At 42.3% G+C, this 21783-nt stretch overlaps 1 protein-coding gene across 3 annotated transcripts in view; it reads left to right on the top strand.

The window, feature by feature from the left end:
- Positions 1 to 20201, top strand: part of RFWD3 (ring finger and WD repeat domain 3) — a 50090-nt gene extending 29889 nt beyond the window's left edge. For all 3 annotated transcript variants that reach the window (XM_045795984.2, XM_045795985.2, XM_045795982.2), the window contains 9 exons: positions 402 to 593; positions 693 to 784; positions 7952 to 8066; positions 8572 to 8797; positions 11372 to 11522; positions 12698 to 12874; positions 14572 to 14786; positions 15437 to 15648; positions 17727 to 20201. In XM_045795984.2, the coding sequence (XP_045651940.2) occupies positions 402 to 593; positions 693 to 784; positions 7952 to 8066; positions 8572 to 8797; positions 11372 to 11522; positions 12698 to 12874; positions 14572 to 14786; positions 15437 to 15648; positions 17727 to 17870 (1524 nt within the window). In that variant the 3' untranslated portion in view covers positions 17871 to 20201. The remainder of the gene's footprint in view (positions 1 to 401; positions 594 to 692; positions 785 to 7951; positions 8067 to 8571; positions 8798 to 11371; positions 11523 to 12697; positions 12875 to 14571; positions 14787 to 15436; positions 15649 to 17726) is intronic.
- The last annotated feature ends 1582 nt before the right edge of the window (positions 20202 to 21783 follow it).

Raw genomic sequence — 21783 nt, 5'->3', positions numbered from 1 at the left:
TATTTTATAACTACTTGACTTGATTATTAACCTAATTTTGAATGTATAACAAACCTACTTTTCCCTGTTGTTGGTTATCCAGGTAACTACTAGTTTTTTATTTTTTATTTTTATGTATTTGTTAAGGTAGCTCCTTTTCTTCATTTGAATGAGAAAAAAATCCCAAGAATTTCATAAGATTAAAGGGAAGTAATATTTTCATGGCTTGTATAAAACATTTGACCAGATTGCATTTTACAAAGAATGAGAAGCAATTCAGAGGAGGTGACGTTTTTCTACAGTGTCTTCAGTTGGGTTTATATTGTTTTTGTGTGGTTTTGTTGATTTGATAGAGTTGCACATCCTCTTCAAGACCGATTTTATATTTGCTCTAATTTGAATGTATTCTGGTTTCCATCCAGTCTCCCCAGAAGACCAACCCTCTCCTACCTTCTGTTTCTATGGATGATGAAGAAGGGGACACTTGCACAATATGTTTTGAGCATTGGACCAATGCTGGGGATCACCGACTCTCAGCATTACGCTGTGGGCACCTCTTTGGGTATAAGTGCATTTCTAAGTGGCTCAAGGGCCAGGCACGAAAATGTCCCCAGGTAAGAACCATAGATAAGGACTGAGCGTGTGCACAGTCAACATGTTAAGTCAGGAGGATTCCTAAAACCACACTGATTTTATCTTGTTGGGCTCTTTAGTGCAACAAGAAAGCCAAGCACAGTGACATCGTTGTTCTTTATGCCCGAACCCTGAGAGCTCTGGACACCAGTGAACATGAGCTCATGAAAAGGTAGGTGGCAAGAATCTACCTACTTGGCAAATCTGAAAAAGGAGGTATGAGTCACTCTTAATGTGGTTTTAAGGCTTTAATTGGACTGTGACGGGGGATGTCTGGGGGATCACTGGCAATCTGTCTCACATCGTGATTTATAATACATGTCTCTTCTCTTCTGAAGGAAGTCTGCATAGTTTGCTCTCCACACAGCATTAAAAATGAGGTTTTGCAGTAAAAACTAAGTGTGACTTCAGCTAGCTCAATGAGTGTGGGCCCCAGGCTTATTGAATGGGGGAGCCTCCCTGACAATGAAGTTTGATGCACAAGAAAGCAGAGCTGAGAAGTGGGGAAAGACAGATTCCTGGCCCTTGATTCAGCCATGCCTGAAGTTAGACTCCAGGGGATTTCTCAGTTACATAAGTCAGTACGTTGGTTTTCAGTTTTAGTTTACCAGCTTAAATGAAGTTTCTGCATATAACCTAGGGAGTACTGACCGATGTTTCACCGCATAACATTCTCATTCTAGGAAGACTGACACCTGGGTCATGAGAAACTCTATCCTTGAAAGAAGGGAAAGATAGAAGAAGGATGACAGGTGGTGGACTGTGCCACTTACTCCTTTTTGTCTTCTCTACCTCTTATAAGGCTCTGCTTTCAGAGCCTGAGCGCTGCATGCTGATTGCAACAGGCAGATTGAGAAGGAACAGAGCAGCTGTTCCTTCTGCAGGAGCACTTAGCTCCCCCCGCCAATTTAGAATCAGCTCTAATACTTAAGCCAGCCATAACAGGACCCAGGGAAGCCGAGACTGTGGTGTTTTACGGCCTCCCCAAATCAAAAGTCATGGAAAAACCTACAGCCCTCCAGTAATACCTCACACCTGGTGTGGGCTGCGGACCCAAGCAGAAAGGTTCCCTGGAATTTTTGTAGCTTTTAAAGATTCTTCCCTAGGGATTACATTTACTGCCTGCCTCTGCTTCTAAATACCGTGAACATTTAATCAGGGATTCCTTGTCTTACTCTTTATAGACAATTTATAACCACTTGGAACATTTTCCAAGTCTTAGTCTCCTCTTATGCACAATAGGCTTAATGATACCTTAAACAAAACAACAACAAAAAAGAGGATCTGGCACATTACTTAAGTGTTGCCTTATTTTGCTCCTCGTGTCCCTAAGCCCTCCTACAACAGCACGCTGCACAGAAGATTCGTAAGTGAAGCTTTGCACATGTGGTGCAATGTAAGAAAGTATCCGGATTTTGGAAGCCCAAGAACAATTGCTAATAACACTGCTTAAAATAAACTTGAAGAACATTAAAAAATAAAAATATCCGCGGAGAGAGCTCAGGGACATGGGTTGTCTCACAAAGCTGCTGGTAAGAATGTACACTGACACAAATATTTAGAGAGACCCTTGGCTCTATGCTTCAGAAGCATTTAAAAGTATTTCTACTTCAGGCATTTATTCTAAAGAAACAATTTGTGAAGAAATGTGTGCAAAGATTTATTAATGGGGGGCACCTGGCTGGCTCAGTTGGTGGAGTGTGCAACTCTTGATCTCAGGATTGTAATCTGTGCAACTCTTAACCTCGGGATTCGAGCCCCATATTGGATGTAGAGATTAGTTAAAAGTAAAATCCTGAGGGGCACATGAGTGGCTCAGTTGGTTAGGCAACTGATTGTTGGTTTCACCTCAGGTCGTGATCTCATGGGTGGAGAGATCAAGCCCCACATCAGGCTCTGCACTCAGCAGGGAGTCTGCTTGAGATTCTCTCCCTCTTCCCCTTCCCTCACTGCATGAGCACGTGCTCTCTCTCTCTCTCTAAAATGAATCAATAAATCTTTTTAAAAAATAAATAGGGGCGTCTGGGTGGCTCAGTTGGTTAAGCCTATACCGTGACTAGGTCACGATCCCAGGGTTCTGGGATCTAGCCTCAGGTTGGGCTCCCTGCTTGGCAGGGAGTCTGCCCCTCCCCCTACTCATGCTGGCTCTTCTCACTCACTCTCAAATTAATAAATAAAAAATAAAATCTTAAAAATAAATAAATAAATGAAATCATATTTTTAAAAAACAAGATTTACTTCATGAGACTTTTCATTTAAACATTGTTAATCCAAACTGAAAGGATTAACTGGTTGAGTAAACTCTGGCATATCCATATGGTAGAATACTACACATTTATTTAAACTGATGTTAAAGTGCACGTAATACTTTGTCATGTGAAAGCACATTATGGTGATTATATTTTTGTGAAGTAGAAAAAATACTACAGGTAGTCACTGAGTGGTGGAATTATAGATGATTTAAATTTTCGTCCTTATTTTTTTCTCATTTGGTCCAACAAATACTTACTTGGTCCAATAAATATTTAGTGTTTTTACGTGGCAGCTATGTGAACAGGGTAATTTTGTTGAAAAAGCTAACTTTTAGGCTTGGTTTGTTAATGTATGATTGTTTTTAAAACTTTGCTGATTACTCAAAAAACTCCCAACAAACAGAAATCCAGGACCAGTTGGCTTTACAGGTGAATTCTACCAAATATTTAAAGAAGAGTTAATACCTGTTCTTTTTTTTTTTGCAAGATTTATTTATTTATTTTAGGAGTGGAGCAGAGGGAAAGAAAGAATCCTGAAGCAGACTCCCCTCTGAGTGTGGAGCCTGACGCAGGGCTTGATCCCAGGACCCCAAGATAATGACCTGAGCCAAAATCGAGATTCGACCGCTTAACTGACTAAGCCACCCCGGCACCCCAATACCTAATTCTTCTCAAACTTTTTCAAGAAATAGAAGAGGAGGGGCGCCTGGGTGGCACAGCGGTTAAGCGTCTGCCTTCGGCTCAGGGTGTGATCCCGGCGTTCTGGGATCGAGCCCCACATCAGGCTCCTCCGCTGTGAGCCTGCTTCTTCCTCTCCCACTCCCCCTGCTTGTGTTCCCTCTCTCGCTGGCTGTCTCTATCTCTGTCAAATAAATAAATAAAATCTTAAAAAAAAAAAAAAAGAAAAAGAAATAGAAGAGGAAAGGAATAAGAAGGAAAACTTCCAAATTCATTCTATGAGTCAAGTGTCACCCTGATACCGATATCAGATAAAGACACCATAAAAAAAAAGAACTACAGGCCAATATCTCTGATAAATACAGGTGCAGAAATCCTCAGCAAAGTATTAGCTAACCAAATCCAACAGTACTTTAAAAAAAAAAATCATTCACCATGATCAAGTGGGATTTATTTCCAGGATGCAAGTGTGGTTCATTATTTGCAAATTAATGTGATAGTAATTCATCTCAATAAGAGAAAGTATAAAAACCATGTAATCACTTCAACAGGTACAGAAAAAGCATTTGACAAGAAGTACAACATCCACTCATGATAAAAAGTCAACAGAGTAGGTTTAGAGGGAACATAGCTCAACATAGTTAAAGGCCTTATATGAAATACCCCACAGCTAACATCATCCTTAATGGGGGAAAGTGGGAGCTTTTCACCTGAGGTCAGGAACGAGAAAAGGATGTCCACTCTCACCACAGTGATCAGACAAGAGAAATAAAATAAAAGCCATCCAAACTGGTAAGGAAGCAGTAAAACTTTCACTACTTGCTGATGATATGATACTGTATGTAGAGAACCCAGAGACTCCACCAAAAAACTGCTGAACTGTTAAATGAATTCAGCAAATTTACAGAACGAAAAATCAGTGTACAGAAATCCATTCCATTTCTATACACTAATATTGAAGCAGCAGAAAGGGAAATTAAAAAAACAATGCCATTTACAATTGCACCAAAACTAATAAAATACCGGTGAGTGAACTTAACTAAAGAGGAAAACCTGTACTCTGAAAACTATAAAACATTGATGAATGAAATTAAAGATGACACAAGTGGAAAGACATTCCATGCTCATGGATTAGAAGAACAAGTATTTTTAAATGTCTGTGATACCCGAAGTAATCTACACAGTTAATGCAGTCCCTATCAAAATACCAACAGCATTTTTTACAGAACTAGAACAAACAATCCTAAAATTTGTATGGAATCATAAAAGAAAAAAACTGGAGGTATCACAATTCCAGATTTCAAGTTATATTACAAAGCTGTAGTAGTCAGAACAGTGTGGTACTCTCACAAAAATAGACACAATTCGATGGAACAGAATAGAAAACCCAGAAATGAATCCACAATTACACAATCAATCTTTGACATAGCAGGAAAGAATATGCTTCTTCCTCTCCCACTCCCCCTGCCTGTGTTCCCTCTCTCACTGGCTGTCTCTCTCTGTCAAATAAAATCTTAAAAAAAAAAATAGAATTATGTTTGGGGTACATATCCTAGTTGGGATAGCTCTAGCTTATTCATTCTAACGCCTGTAGAGTGTTCTAGTTCTCTAATTTAGAATTTCCCTATACCTGTTTTGTATTGGTGGACAGTTAAGGCGGTTTCCAGTTTTTATGAATATAAGCCATGGTGCAGAGAGATGGGTAAGAGTCTTTTTAGGTCTAGAAATGGAATTACTTTATCATAGGTCACATGTAATTTCAACTTTACTAGATACTGTCAAATTGCTCTTCCAAGAAGCTGTTTCCAATTTATACTCCCACCAGCAAAAGTAAGATTTCTCATTTTTTTCATACCCTCGTTTGCTTTATATTATCAGACTTAATTTTGACAGTTTCGCGGAGTCAAGTAATATTTACTTAATTTGTATATCCTCAATTATTAATGAAGTTGGACATACTCTTCTATGAATTTCGTTTTTATCTTTTTTTCATTTGTATTGTGCAAGATATGTTACTTATTTCTTATTGATTAGTTCATTGTGTTTTACTTACATAGTTGACCGGGGGTTTAGAGGCACCAACCCCTCACCCAGTCAAAAATCCACATATAACTCTTTTAACTCCCCAGAACCTAAACTTAATAGCCTACTCTTGACTAGTAACCTTACTGGTAACATAAACAGTTGATTAACATATATTTTATATGTTACATGTATTATGCACTCTATCATTAAAATAAAACCTAACTTTTTCTTAATGTTTTCCACATTTCTAGGCTACACGGCTACACATTCCTAGGTTTATCTATGAGTTTTTTCAAATTGTTGCAACTCTCTAAAAAATATTTTCCAATGTATTTATTGAAAAAAATCCACAGTAAGTGGACCACGCAATTCAAACCCATGTTGCTCAGGGGTCAGGTCACCTGTACTGATTCTTTGCTGGTTGTGTATATGGCAAATAGCGTCTCCCAGTCTGTGGCTTGTCTCTTTAACTTGTTTATGTTATCTTTTGTTGAATGTGAGTCTTAAATTTTAATGCAGTCATTTATCTCGTTTTGTGTTTTTTTGGTCTCCGCTGCTTCAAGGTCGTAAAGACATAGCATCTTCTAAAGGTTCTTTAAAAATTTTGTCTTTTATGTAGGTTTTAAATATTTTTTAAGTATAGTTTTATGGATAACCAGGTGTCATAGCATAATTATTAAGTAATATGTTCTTCCTGTATAAGTTTTCATTGCTACCTCAATCCTAGATTGTTTTTGTGTATGAATGGACCACTTTAGGTCCATGGTCTCTTTGTTAATTCTTGCCCCAGTATTCTGAAGTTATAATTTATTTTAGTTTTAAAATATCTCCTCCCTGGGGCGCCTGGGTGGCTCAGTCGTTAAGCGTCTGCCTTCAGCTCAGGGCGTGATCCCAGTGTTCTGGGATCGAGCCCCACATCAGGCTCCTCCGCTGGGAGCCTGCTTCTTCCTCTCCCACTCCCCCTGCTTGTGTTCCCTCTCTCGCTGGCTGTCTATCTCTGTCAGATAAATAAATAAAATCTTAGAAAAATAAAAAATAAATAAAATACCTCCTCCCACCTTGTTCTTCAAATTGATTTTGATATTCTTGGCATTTTGCTCTTAATTTTAAAATTAGTTTCCTAAGTTCCATTTGATGCAATTTCAATCAAGATTTCAAAGAGAACTTTTTCCCTTTGAAATCTTGACTGAAATTACATTAAATTTTTAGAGTAACTTGAGAAGGCCTATCTTCATGGTTTTGAGTCATTCCAGCTGTGAACATTATATAATATCCTTCCACTTGCTCACGGTCTTCGTGTGCCTTTTACCAGTGTGCTTTGCTTCATAAGGTCTTGCATGCTCTTTAACTTTATTCCTAGGTTGCTATTGTTAGAATTGCTCTTGTGAATGATTTTTTTTCTATTACATTTACTAATCAGTTATGCGGCATATGGGAAATGCTATTGATCTAATTTTTTTTTAGTTCATTTATTTCTTCAGTATTCTGTATGCCCACCCTGGGGCTTGAACTCAACAACCCTGAGATGAAGAGTCATACGTTTCTCTGACTGAGCCAGCCAGGGGCCCCAATCTAATTTTCTTGATCTTAATTCCTGCACCTTGCTGAATAGTTTGTGGGTTCTCTTGAACTTTCCATGAAGATAAATACGGCAGCTTTATCCCTTCCTTTCCAGTTTTCATCTTTTTTCTATCCTATCTTACTAAGTGGAAATCTTTTCTTTCTTTCTTTCTTTCTTTCTTTCTTTCTTTCTTTCTTTCTTTTTTTTTCTTTTTTTTGCATATTTTGAAAGTGTCTTTACATGCAAATTTGTAATTTTTATTTTTGGTGAATGTGTTTTTTTCATTATGCATTGTTCCTCCTAATGCCTATTCATGCTTTTTAATTCTAACCGGTCTTAGCATTTTCCCAGTATATACCTTCTCTCTTCTTAACTTCAGCCTTGCTTTTGTAGTGTTATTTAATTTCAGTATCTGATGAACAGCTGGTAACTTACTATTTTCTTTTAATCCAACAAATAACCTTGGTCTTTTAACATCGTCATTTTACTCATAATTTGGCCCTAACTCGAGAACTGAGCTTGGCTCTGTGCCCTTGCTTGGCATTTTTGCATTTTTAGTCTCATTCCCTAGTAAGAGCCAAATTCCTGGTCATCACTGCTTGCGTTAACACTGAATCCCAGTGATTCGTGAGTTCAGCCCTGCATGCTACTTTTCTGTAGTGTTTCTGGATGTGAAAATTTTTTCTTCTGTTATATTTTATTCACCGTCATGACATATTTACAGCAAAGCGTGTGTATCACAGCGTGAACTTAATCTGACATCTTGTTGGGAAGTCTTCTGTGGCCTTCCTGATCTTCACCTGTTGCTGGCTTCCCGTTCTAGTTCCTTACTGAAGGAGCAGATGCTGAGGAAGCAGGCTGAGTTAGAATCAGCACAGTGCCGGCTCCAACTTCAAGTCCTCACTGATGAATGCAGTAAGCTTCATAGTCGTGTCCAGGTAGGTTTGCCCGTCCTAATCCAGAGGACTTTGGTGTAGGAAAGGAAAAGGAGTCTAAATAGAACTTCGGTTCATCCCAGGTACAAGTAAGGATTTACCGAGTTTTTCAGGAAGTAGGGAAGACCAGCTCTTTATTCTATTTTTGATTAGGGCATTTGTCGGAAGTGTAGACACTTGAGGATGAATTCTGCAATTTGAACTTTGAACAAATTAAAGAGCCAGCTGATAATTCATATTTTAAGTCATTTACCTCCATGAATCTACCAGTAAAATGAGGGGTTTGGCCAAGATGACCATAAAGACTTTGAGCCCTCCTATTTCTGATCTATGCTCTCGTTGGCTCAGTTGCTTGTTGAAATACAGGGAGAACGGCCGCGGTGCTCAGGGATTTGCGTCAGCATTTCCATAGAATGGATAAGAAATGTCCCATTTAAATGAGGGAATTGTGCATGAGGGCAATATCACACGAAAAGGCTTCACATTTACATCCTTTTTTTCATTGTAGGACTTGCAGAAACTTGTGCAGCATCGGGATCAGATTTCACAGTCACCCAGCGGCTCCCAAGCACGTTTCCTGAACTGCCTGCCTTCCATCCAGAACCAGCGCAAGTACCATTTCCAGAAGACCTTCACGGTGTCTCCGACAGGAAACTGCCGAATCATGACATACTGTGATGCTCTGAGCTGCCTGGTGGTATCACAGCCTTCTCCTCAGGCCTCCTTCCTGCCAGGTGAACAATCCAGAACCTCAGCTTTCATGTTCATTATTGGACTTCATTTCTCTCCTGTCTTTGTAGAATCCAAGACTCGCTAGTGGGTGGACGCTGACCACAGCGCACCAAATCACGTTCCTAATGTGTTAATGCAGATACTCTAAGGTGCTGCAAAGATACCTTCAGTGTCCGTTGGCTTCATTCTGTAAATGTATTCACCAAGAGCGCAGAAATGTTGGTTAATAACTGTGATAAAGTAAGAGAAGATGGGGTACTTGGAAGCATGGGTTACTGGTACAGTCCAAGGAGGACAGCACTCCCTGTATGTCTCGTTAAAGTCACAGATTCATGGGGGCACCTGACTGGCTCAGTCTGTAGAGTATGAGACTTGAATTTGAGCCCCATGTTGGGTGTAAAGATGACTTAGAAAAAAAATTTTAATGTAAATTAAATAAGGTCACAGATTCATTTTAGACTAGAAATTTTTTTAAGGTTTTGTTCTTTTTTTTTTTTTTTTAAAGTAATCTCTACAGCCAACATGGGGCTCAAACTTAGAACTCCAACATCAGGAGTCGCATGCTCTACCAACTGAGCCAGACAGGTGCCCCTAGACTGGAAGTATTTTTAAAAACACTATCCCGGGGGTGTATGGGTGGCTCAGTTGGCACAGTGTCCAACTTCTGATTTTGGTTTGAGTCGTGATCTCAGGGTCATGGGATCGAGCCCCATGTTGGGCTCCGTGCTCAGTGGGGAGTCTGCTTGGGATTCTGTCCCTTTCCCTCTGCCCTGTCCCTTGCTTGCTTGCACTCTCTCACTTGCTCGCTCTCTGTCTCTCTAAAATAAATAAGTAAATCTTAAAAACAAAAAATACTATCCCGGGGCTAATTCAAGTTGAAACAAGATTTAATACTTATTTTCAGTATTCAAATTGACAAATTCCAAATAAAAGAATTTGGAATACATTGATTAATTACTGATAATACAGCAAATTCTAAATTTTCTCTTGTGCTTTTTAAAAAGCTTAATTTTAGGTTGTCTTAACGTTGAAAACCTCCTCACATGCCCAGTTAAATCATTCCTAATTGTAGTAGGTGTTTCTTTCTACGATCTTCAGCATATGGTTTTTCCCAGCTGTCAGGTCCTTTTGCTTCAGCCTGATTTCCTGTTTACCCACTTAGAAGTTCCATTCAAATGCTTCAAAACTGTGTCCCCCTAAACTTAGGTGTATATAGGATTAGACGTAGAATTCCTAGATGGTTGTATATTTTTCTATTCATTGATAGCTGGCAGTTGAAAGAATATGAAAGGATTTCATATTAAATTAAGGGGAATATGAAAGGATTGTTTATAATGTTTCTGTGTCTCATCCACATCTTTAATAAAAGGTTTATCAAATAAAACCTTCCCTGCAAACTGGGAAAATATTCATTTCTTTGGATTGTTCCCCCAGTTGGGTCTGATCTGTTCCTTTTTCCTTAATGCATCTATTCCACACGGCACCGCCAGCCCTTGATAGCCTGTTGATGCTAATTTCTCTGTTTCCCTTGATCAGTAACTAGGCCAGTATTCGTGTTCATGTTGATTTAAAGCCCATGGTTTCCCTGTTTGTCTCTCTAGCTCTCCTAATTCTGTTTCAGGAGAAAACACAATGAACTTTTCCCACTTCGTTTCCCAGAGAAGCTGAAGTGTGACTCGAGGCTATCCTGAATCTAGGATTTGACAAATCCTGTTTGTGGATGACTTGGATAATAGTAGATACTTAGTAAAAATAAATACATTGTTAGAGCTTAGGAAGAGAACAGAGTAACAAATAAATTAAAAAGGATAAGTTTGGGAGGGATTTTTTTCCCCCTTCAGGAATGATGCAAATTGAAGTGTTTATTCCATTCAGACAAACGTCACATATCTCGACCACCTGACATGGAAATCACCTATCTCCATTCTTTACTGTTCACTCTCTCTGCATCTTCACTGTCTGTGGATCTCTATATTAATGGCTTTATTGAAATTTGACTGACATACAATAAATTGTGCATACTGAAAATATAGTTGGGTGGATTTTGATACATGTAAACACCCCTGAAACCATCCCCACAATCAAGGTAATGAACATATCTATTGACCCAGAGTTTTCTCATCCCCTTTATAATCTATCTCCCATTTGCCCCTCCTTCCTCTCCCCATCCCCAGGTGGCCACTGATCTGCTTTCTGTCAGTATCCATCAGTTTGCAGTTTCTCGAATTTTACATAATCATACGGTTTTAACTTTTTTGTCTGGCTTCTTTGAGCATCGAGTTGTGGGGATTCATCCATATTATTGTATCAGTAGTTTTTCTTTGTATTCCTGGGGAGTAGTTTGTTCTGTGCACATGTACATATAGTGGTTTAACCATTCACCTGTTGGACATTTGGAGTGGAATATACTTTGTAAAATAATTATAACCCTGGGGAATTTTTATTTTCTTTGTCTGACCAGCTGTTTTCCAGGGGTTTATATGCCAGGAAAACCGAACAAAGGAACTACTTGAAAAGGTAGTTTGCTTTGCCTTAAATGGACTTTCAGTGATTTCACGCTCTCTTGTCTTTGGCAGGCTTTGGTGTTAAGATGTTGAGTACTGCCAACATGAAAAGCAGTCAGTACGTTCCCATGCATGGCAAACAGATCCGCGGACTGGCTTTCAGCAGTCGGTCCAAAGGCTTACTGCTCTCGGCTTCCCTAGACAGCACTGTTAAACTGACCAGGTGAGTGCTTCGGGGAGGAAGTGGGGGCCTGCGCCACTTGGTGTTGAACAGCATGGAAATTAGTGTCTGTGTTAGGATGGCCTTAGAGTGCTTGTTGTTTTTTTGTTGTTTTGTTTTGTTTTGTTTTTTGTCTGAGGCATTGTCTTCTAAGGTCCAGGTACATTGAATTTAAAATGTGTTGCTTTTTACATTTTGATACAACAGGCTACACAACAGTATGTGCAATGTCCTGTTTCTTTAAAAATTATTTGTGTTACAAAATACATCGTAAGCCAGGTAGAGGAGAGGAACACCCTACAGATGGTCGAATGACAATGTGGAGGGAGCCTTGGTACTGGGTACCGTGGGGTTACCATACCAGCTTGGACCTGCTTCTTCCTGGTCTGTTACCGGGACCATCCTGCTGAACAGAAATGCTCTCTGAGGAGCTCCCTGCCCTGGAGTGCCCCAACTTCTCTCGTCAGTAACCCTCAGTTACTGCATTTTATCCTTCATGTGCCCTGCGACTGCTCTGAACCAGATCTGAATGCACTCAGTGCCTTCATCTTAGAAAGTAGTTCTGATCGGATGTCTGATAGTTGGTTTCCTGTTCCATTGTTAAATCTGAGGGACATCATGATACCACTATCAGGCCTCATAAGCCTTTTGATTTTTCAAGAATGCTTCGGTTTAATTAGCCCCAAAAGTCAACATAGCATTATGTTTATACGTAGGTATAAAAGGATTTTTTTTCCTCGTTGTGTTAAAAAATAGGTGGAAAGAGGGCAGGTTAAGGACCAAAGTATTATTAATGACTGCCTGTGGGTGGTTGGATTGTTAGTTTTTGTTTTTCTCATAGGTATGTTCTAATTTTTCAGCAGTGAATATTGATTCCCTGTATAATAGACGATTATGGAGAATTGGGGTAGAGTGGGGAATGTACTGTTTAAATACCACTTTAACTTACTCTTTTTTTTTTCCTTACATTTCAAGAGGAAGGCCTGTGTCCTCCAAAACAAATATTTTGGAATCGAAAGGGGTTACCTGGGCAGTCCCTAGAGGAAACTGGGAATCCCAAATAGTTTGGGTGTGTGGGTGTATTCTTAAAAGATTATCACTGAAATGATAATTTTTGTATCTTTGTTATATATTTGATTTTCTTAATGCATAGTTGTAAAAGTCTTCTGTCTCCACAGCCTGGAGACAAATACAGTGGTCCAGACTTACAATGCTGGACGTCCTGTCTGGAGCTGCTGCTGGTGTCTTGATGAAAGTAATCACATCTATGCTGGACTGGTCAACGGTTCGATCCTGGTGTATGACCTTCGAAACACGAGCTGTCATATCCAGGAATTAGTACCCCAGAAAGCCAGGTAGGGAGCCACTTACTTTTTGCCTATAGGCAGCTGCTTTCTCTTGGACCGTCATATGAATCCTCTCGTTTGAGAGCATTTCACATTTAGACAGAATTCCTCATGAGGGCAGTTCTCCGCGTGCAGTGATGTGTTCTCACTTTGGACTCAGTAAGATCTTTTCTCTGTGTCTGTGAGATTTCTGCATGGTAGAAAGCCCTGGTGCCAAGTATAGCCAGGCTCATAGTCACTCATCACCCAGCGTGGCAAAATGAAGTCAGATCTGTGTTGAAAACCCGGCTCCACTGCTTAGGAGCTGTGTGACCTTGGTCACGGTTCTTGGCCTGTTACAGAGACTTGCTTTAATAGCCACGTGTCTAGCGCACAGGAAGAGAGCAGTGAAGGGTAGGCCTATAAAAATGATTCAAAATTTCCCTAATCTCTAGCTAAACCAAGTTGGTCTAAAGATGCCATGTTTATAATGCAGTTCCAGAGTTGGGAGGTTTATAGCGTCAGCCCAGATTCTGAGGGTGGGTGGCCACCAGGACCATGGTGACTCAGAATTTGTTGAGTACCTTTTGGGTGTAATACTGTCCTGAAGGCATAAAGTTCTCAAAAGATGAAGTGGAATCTGACGTAGGTCAAAATGAGAAGTATCTTAGAAGATAATTGACATTTCCACTGTGAATATATATTAAAAAGGGAGCATGGGGACCTAAACATAAAGATAGCACTATAGTAATGATACAATAAAGGTTACTAAACCTCGGCTCCACACTTTGGGGTCTTCTCATTCAGGTGGGTAGACTCATACTTCAGTTATGTGGTCTCTGGGCCTGAAGATGACAGATGTGAGCTCCTGGCCAACATGGGGACTGCCGTTGATGTTGACGGACCCGGGCCGAGCAGGCAGTAAAACAGCAACGAGCCAGGAAAGAGTATTTGTATGGAGCGTTCATCTCTGCTTCAGTTTGCTTCCCTGTGACAGGACGATGAAGGAAAGCAGGCAAAGTGGCCACGTTGGCAAGTCCAGCAGCAACAAAGTTCGTTGGAACAGAGTTGGCAGGCTGACACTTCTGACAGGATTCTTGGCATACAGTTCTGGTCATACGCTTGCAGAGAGAGATTTAGAAAATTTCTAAAGGAACCATCTTGTTTCTGAATTAAAATGTAGTTGCTTCATGGGCGTCCGGCTGGCTCAGCGGAAGAGCATGTGACTCTTGATCTCAGGGTCATGAGCTGGAACTCCACATTGTGTGTAGAGGTTACTTAAAAAAAAAAAAAAAAGCAGTTGCTTCAGGCAATATTTGAAGGGTCTGTCAGTTACCTCTTGGAAGCTTTCTTAGATGTGTAAGCTGCATTTCCTTTCTGACTTTCTTGTGTATGTGGCTAACCCCATTACTAGAAAGTTTACACCGGTCACTCTTCCTTGTATTTGTGATCTTGTATTATTAAATTTCCTTGTCCTTTTTTTTTTTTTAACTGTTTTTTACACATGTGATATCTCCTCTGAAATTGAGTGCAGAGATTATAGGTATATATTCTTTTGTTTCTGCAGAGTGGGTTGGTAGTTTGTATCAAATGTCACAGGATAGTGACCCACAGAAGGTCTTCAACCTCTTCTGTAGAGGTGGGACTGTGCTCGGGCTCCTGGCAGTGGGGTCTGGAGCAGTACAAGTATTGGAATGTGAAACATGGTTTCCTTTCTTCCCCTTCAGATGCCCGCTGGTATCCCTGTCATACATACCGAGAGCTGCCTCAGCTGCATTTCCATATGGTGGGGTGTTGGCTGGAACCTTGGAGAACGCTTCCTTCTGGGAGCTCAAAATGGGCTTTTCCCATTGGCCTCATGTGCTGCCCATGGAGCCAGGGGGCTGCGTAGACTTTCAGACAGAGAGCAGCACCCGGCACTGTCTTGTGACCTATAGGCCTGGTGAGTGTTGGGATGTCCTTGTTGGACCTCCTGTGGTTTGTCCGGGAGCGGATTGGTTCAGGGGAGGAAAGGAGAGCTTGCCCTACCCCTCAGGTGGCACTGGGAAGGCCCTCACAGACTAGTGGCTCTTGCTACTGCATGGAGGCTGGTGGCCCTACATTCCTCCCTGGCGCCTGCCTCTGCTTCTCACTTGTCGGAGGATTCTGCCAGGTACTCCGTGCAGTGAGTCAGCCACTTGAGGAGCCCCTGTGATTTAGAACAGTAATAGAATGAGGAGGCCTCATGTATTGAGACCAGTGAGTCACCCCCAGTGCAGTTTCGTGTCTTCTGCTTGCCCTTAAGGAAGATGAAAACCTGAGCCGGGGTCTGGCAGGATACAGTGATTTTACTAAAAAGGATAACTTATGCTCAGAATTGTTTCCCTCATAGGCAAAAATCTATTGTAGCTAACTTGCTTTCTCTTAGCCTGGGGTTCTGAATTTCGTGTGTGCTGTGTCACTTGTTACTGTGGTTGCTCTGTAGCTATTGTTAATGGTTTAATAAACTGTGGCCCTTCCACTCAGGGAGTTTGTAAGCACCTGAGGTTCAGGTACTTCATTAATTTCTTTGGATTATCCCCATGGAGCAACACTGATGTCTGTGTCCCGTAGATAAAAATCACAACACTTTACGAAGTGTGCTGATGGAGATGTCCTACAAGCTGAACGATGCAGGAGAGCCAGTCTGTTCCTGCCGTCCTGTACAAACATTCCTTGGCGGACCCACCTGCAAACTACTCACCAAAAGTGCCATTTTCCAAAACCCAGAGAATGATGGCAGCATCCTGGTGTGTACTGGGGATGAAGCATCAAATTCTGCCCTGGTGAGCCTGTTATTTTTTATACTGAAGTGTATAAGCCAAAGTTGTCCGTAAGTGCACGTATCTGTGTACGTGTGTGTGTAGGGTTGTTTACTTTTACACAAGTCACAGTTTACATACTGCTCTGTAATTGATCCTTCTCCCGTTAACTTCCTAGCTTGGATAGCTTTCCATTTAAATATCTGTAGATTCACCTCAGTCTTTTTTATGTGAGCTGTAGTGTCCTATGGGGCATCTTGTGAATCTTTAAAAAAAGGAACTACTGAAACCCCTATAAAATAATTGATTCAGGGGTACCTGCGTGGCTCAACTGATTAACTGCCTTCCGCTCAGGTCATGATCGCAGGGTCCTAGGATCGGGAGCCTGCTTCTCCCTCTGCCACTCCCCCTGCTTGTGTGCTCTCTCCCTGTCAAATGAATAAGTAAAATCTTTTACAATAAAGAGATAGATAAATTGATTCAGGTACCAGTTCCATCAGTTCAGGGTGAAACCGACAAATGAATGGTTGATGGGGAATTGTACAGTGGGGGGGGGGGTCAGTCTGTCACGACGACCTGGACACATTGATCAACCTTAACGTGACTGTAAGTGGTTAACAAGAAATAATGTGCCTCTTAATGTAAGACCCTATGAAGCGCATGGCACTGTCTACGAGATGCCCTTGAGCCCAGACCTAATCAGGCTTTAGAGTGCTGCCGACCAGTATCACTGCACTAGCCCGTAAGCACTTGAGACGCGAGTAGTGTGAATTAACTTAATTTTAAATATTTTTTTAATTTTAACCTTATGTCGCTAGTGGTCACCTTATTGGGTAGCACCACTGTAGAGTAAAGGTAAAATGACATGAAGTAAGAAAAAAAGAATCAGTAAAGCAGATATGGTAAAAAGCTTACTGATCTGGGTGATGGGTAGTTCAGTGTATTACCCTACTTTTTATTATGAAAAAAATTTTTTCATAATAAAAATTTTTCATAATAAAAAGTTTGCGAAAAGGATAAGAAAGCACTAGTTAGAAGATTTCATGAGGGGCGCCTGGGTGGCGCAGTCGTTAAGTGTCTGCGTTTGGCCCAGGGCGTGATCGGCGTTCTGGGATCGAGCCCCCCATCAGGCTCTTCCACTATGAGCCTGCTTCTTCCTCTCCCACTCCCCCTGCTTGTGTTCCCTCTCTCGCTGGCTGTCTCTTTCAAATAAATAAAATAAAATCTTTAAAAAAAAAAAAAAGATGGGGGCGCCTGGGTAGTGCAGTCGTTAAAGCGTCTGCCTTCGGCTCAGGGCGTGATCCCGGCGTTCCGGAATCGAGTCCCACATCAGGCTCCTCCGCTGGGAGCCTGCTTCTTCCTCTCCCACTTGCCTGCTGTGTTCCCTCTCTCGCTGGCTGTCTCTCTGTCACATAAATAAATAAAATCTTTAAAAAAAAAAAAAAAAAGATGATAATTTCATGAGGGCAGAGACAGGGACTTTTTGTCTTGTTGACTCTTCCGTCCCTCGGTGGAAGGGCTTGATTGAAGGGCTGAGTGCTAGCTTGGTTTTCAGATCCACTCACAGGTAGACTAACTGCCTATCACAGTGGCAGAGGCCACGCCTAAACTATGTCGCGTATCCTGGCTTTGTGAGGGTTAGGAACAGTCAGTTTTCCTCCCCAGCAGTGCCCTCTCTGCAGCTCTCTCAAAGTTGTCTGATGGTATTAAGGAGGGCACTTGTGATGAGCACGGGGTGATGTATGGAATGGTTCAATCACTTTATTGTACACCAGAAATTAATATCACACCGTATGTTAACTAACTGGAATTTAAATAAAAACTTAACAAAAGGGCGCCTGGTGGCTCAGTCAGTTAAGCGTCTGCCTTCGGCTCAGGTCATGATCCCAGGGTGCTGGGATCGAGCCCCACGTGGGACTCCCTGATCAGAGGAGAGTCTGCTTCTCCCTTCCCTCTTTATTCTCCCTCCCTCCCTCTCTCTCAAATAAATAAATAAATGAAATCTTTAAAAAAAAAAAACCCACAAAGCTGTCTGATGACCAAGCAAGCGAGTCCCCCCGCTGAACTGAATGACTCCTGACCCTTCTCTCTGTCTTCTGTAGCTGTGGGACGCTGGCAGTGGCTCGTTGCTGCAGGAACTGCAGGCCGATCAGCCTGTCTTGGACATCTGCCCATTTGAGGCGAACCACAGCAGCTACTTGGCTACCTTAACAGAGAAGATGGTCCACATCTATAGGTGGGAGTGACTGTGTCTGGAACTTGGCAGGCATGCTGCTGGTTTACATTAAATGTTTGCCAGCAGCTAGCAGCCCTGAGCAAGATCCCTGCTTATTGTCTGTAGCCTAGAACTTCTGGAATCATGATTCCTCTGGGTTGATGTGACTCAAAGACTCCAGTCATTGAAACACTACAGATTGTGTATTTGCAGTGTCCATCGAAAGAGTAAGTGACTGGTTCTCCCATCTTATTCATGTCTTGGGGTAAAATCCTTCATGAATCTGTTGAGAATCTCTGTTTCTGATGAGACATTCTGCTGGACCTGAGAGAATATCCTCCAAGCAGTCATTTAGGATATGAGTGTACACCAGGCATTTTCTGAAGGATGTGACACCCACCTAAGTGGTCTTGTCACTGGAGCTATGTGACTTGCGGATGAACGCTTGCATCCCGGAAAGGACTAACCATCTTTGTGTTGCTTGGATGCAGCGTGGATGCAGGCGAATCTTCATTTGAACACAAGAGGGCGCTATACAACCTGGTGAGGATTTGATCTACTTCTGACCCTGTGTGTTGACAATGCTTTAGTGACTTGGTCTCATCTGCACAGAAGTGTGTGGTAGAGCACATCTGGTCTGCTTTGTGGCAGCGACAGATTCATTCCAGGTGTGCAGTGCTGGGATGTTGGCAAGCCCAGCGATGGAGGCGGCTGATGAGCCTTCCCTAATGCTGAGTGCATTAAGTTCATCACATTGTGGGAGCCGAGGAAAGAGACCGGTTGTTTGAGCAGTGGGGAAGCCTCGTTTTTTTCTAGCTAGCTTGGGATCTCAGACTTGGTTTTATATAAGCCAGTGCTCTGAAAACCACTCCTTTTCCGTGACACTAGGAAAAGATGAGTGATACGTGAAAGCTCATACTTGAGTCTCTCCCAGTAAAAGAGATCAAGAGCAAGGGGCTAACCAGGAGAGGCTTACAAAAGAGAAGCTGTCAGGCCACTGCTGAGAACGGGAGAGGGCCTGTCTCTTCCACTTGGAAAGAGTTCCCATCTGAATAAAGCCAAGCTCTCAGAGTGGGGGCTGTTCTTGAGCGTGTTTGGGGTTCCCAGGCAAAACCTTCCTCACGGGAAACTGAGGTTTGGCTTCAACTTCCTCTGATCTGCCTCCCTTCCTAACCTTTTTAAAAGTTGTTAGAAAAATAGTTAATCTCAGGAAGATAAGAGTGGTTGGAGACCTGCGTGGATTGCAGGGGGAAGCCCACCAGCTTTCGTTCCGACCGTGGACTGTCCAACATTGCGGGCTGCACTTCTCTCCAGGAGAGGGTTCAGCTGGTGTCTCTTTGCTTTGCCCAAGGCCGCTCTGCTAAACCGCAGTCCACGGCAGGACGTGCCTCAGGCGTGGGTGGCCAGTGCCCTGTTCTTAGAAGCAGGATGGCCAGCAGTGTGACTTTCTTAAATAATTGTTCTGGAAATGTTATTATTTTTATTGTAGCACAGTTCTGGCCTGACAAGTCCTGAGCTGTTTCCAGCATTTCTCACCAGCAAGGCTTATCGCAGCAGATTTCCCCAGAGTTCCAAGTTCTAGTTGTGCCTTTTTTTAAAGAGGGCCTCCTTCTATTTTAGTACGTCTTTCAAAAAGCCAGCTTCCCGAGCCTGGGAAAGAGCCCTGTTTTCTCAGAGGAGATACTCCTTTCACTGTGTCGGTGATTCAGAATGACTGCCTGGGCCTTGGGCATCAGTGGCAGGAAGGGATTTGAATTGAAAGCGGAACTCATCTGGTTTCAGCAGATTGTCAGAGAGGATGCGGTCGGGCCGGTCCTGGCTGCCTTTGTCTTTGGCAGGGACAAACCTGGAGTGGGGTTAGGATTTGACTAGGCCTGGAAGTACACTCAGCTCATGCTGATTGATTCCCCCCCACACACACACCAAGCATAGGAACCAGGGAACTAATTACCACGGAGGCTGGATCAGTCTCAGGTCTTGCCGATCCTTGCATTCCTCCTGTAAATATGAATGCTTCAGAAACCAATTTATGTAACTTCAACTGATTTCTCCAAAGGAAAAGACTTTGCCCCCAGCCACCCTACCCCTGCCCCCCATAGCCCGCAGGAGATCCCCTCTGTAGACCCAGGCTCCAGTCTCTCGTGTAGCACCAGGCTCTGCCCCAACATGTCCCCTCACCCCTGTCTCTAAGGTAGTTCTCCCATTTGAGGGTTTGGAGTTAAGCAGACTCCAGAAACCTTATTGATGTATATATCCTTGTACCTGCTTTGACAAACAGGGCAGTCGGATCTCTGTTCATGTTCTGTGTTTTAATGTTTGTGTTACTGTTAACATGAAAATAAAGCATTTGCCATGTGTACTAGCTCCTGGTGTCTTTTGTCTCTTGGACTGCCAGAGGCAAGAGCATGTCTGCCTCTTGGGAAAGTGGTACGATCTCAGCCTGGTAGATTTCGTCATTTCATGCAGTACTAGGTCCAGATTACACAGGATGGGTCTCTGGACTGAAGTAAACATCTTACTTAAATTGGTGAGGTGCTTTAACTGGCAGTTCTTTTCTACTGTTGCTTAATGGGAAACTGTATGTTTGTTTCTTAAGAACTTAACCTACAGTGGTTATTTGTCCGTTTGCTCTCAAATCCAAGGGGCTTAATCTTGGAAACTACATTTCCCAGACTCCCTTTGCCCATTGGCTTCCTTGGTATTTTCTTTGAAGCCAGAAAACCATAATGTGGGGGAGGGGGGAGTGGAAGAGAGGACTTACCCTTTTATTTCTTTTAGTCTTTGGCAGCACTGGGGCAGGGACAGCAGCTCTGGGCAAGCCTGGGCTCCGGGTTCCTGCTCTGCAGAGTTCTGGCCTCTTGCCTCAGTGTCTTTGTTCTGTTTAGTTCAGGAATTTCTGTTGCCATAAATCATGCTTCTGGGATTAGGTTGGAAAGGCTGAAAATGTTTTCCGGCTGAACAACAAATGGAGTATACTAGACTCGAGGAGGACCGGACCCATATGTGGAGGCTTGCTCTTGTCACGGAGCCTCGTGCTCCAACAGTAAATGACAGAGGTCCTGGGGTGGAAGGAACCCCTGCATTACTAAGAACCCCAACGCCATTTTTTTCTTTTCTACAGTACTCGTTTCCCATCTCCGATCGGCTGTCAGGTGAAATTCTGGAAACAGACATTTGTGTGTCTTTGTCTTTTAACGAGTCAACTTTGGTACGTTGGTAACAATTGCTTCTTTTTATCCCTTTAGGGTTTATAAAGTCCCTTCCTAATCTATTGATTAATTTTTAAACAATGTTATGGAATAAGTATTGTTATTCTAATTTACAGGGAAAGAAGCAGTTAAAAATCCTATTAAAGGAGAGTGGCATTAGATAGCATTTAATTAAATTTTACATGTCCTCATGTTTACATCCTATATTTGGCGTTACCGATCATGAAGCAGGAGTTGGGAAAGCGGTGACAGCTCACTTCCACTCTTGACATCTCCAGCTCCACAGCAGCCTCGGCTGGTTCCCCACATCTCAGTTCTCCTACATTGAAAATGAAAATAAAGGGCCTCCTAGGTGGCTCAGTCAGTAAAGCATCTGTCTTCGACTCAGGTCATGATCCCAGGGTCCTGGGATGGAGCCCCAAGTCTGGCTCCCTGCTCAGCGGGAAACCTGCTTCTCCCCAGCTCATGCTCACTCTGTCTCTCAAATAAAATTTTTTTAAAAGGTAAATAAAATAAAATGAAAATAAAGCTGACAGTCCCGAATATTATCATAGTTTTCCACTCTTGTGGACGCCGAAGCTGGGAACACCACTGCCCGGTACAAGGGTCCGTGACCCATGGCTAGAACCGCTCAGTTCAGCGCTCATAGGTCAGCTGAAGAGGGAAAGAGTGGTGGAGCTGCTCTGTCTGCTCTCGAAAGCAGGTGCAGGGCCGGCTGAATAAGGAAGCTGCTGT

This window comes from Ursus americanus, chromosome 21 (assembly GCF_024610735.1).
Source record: "Ursus americanus isolate L20-20 chromosome 21, mUrsAme1.1.p, whole genome shotgun sequence".
NCBI lineage: Eukaryota > Metazoa > Chordata > Mammalia > Carnivora > Ursidae > Ursus > Ursus americanus.
This window is presented reverse-complemented; position numbering and strand designations above follow the sequence as displayed.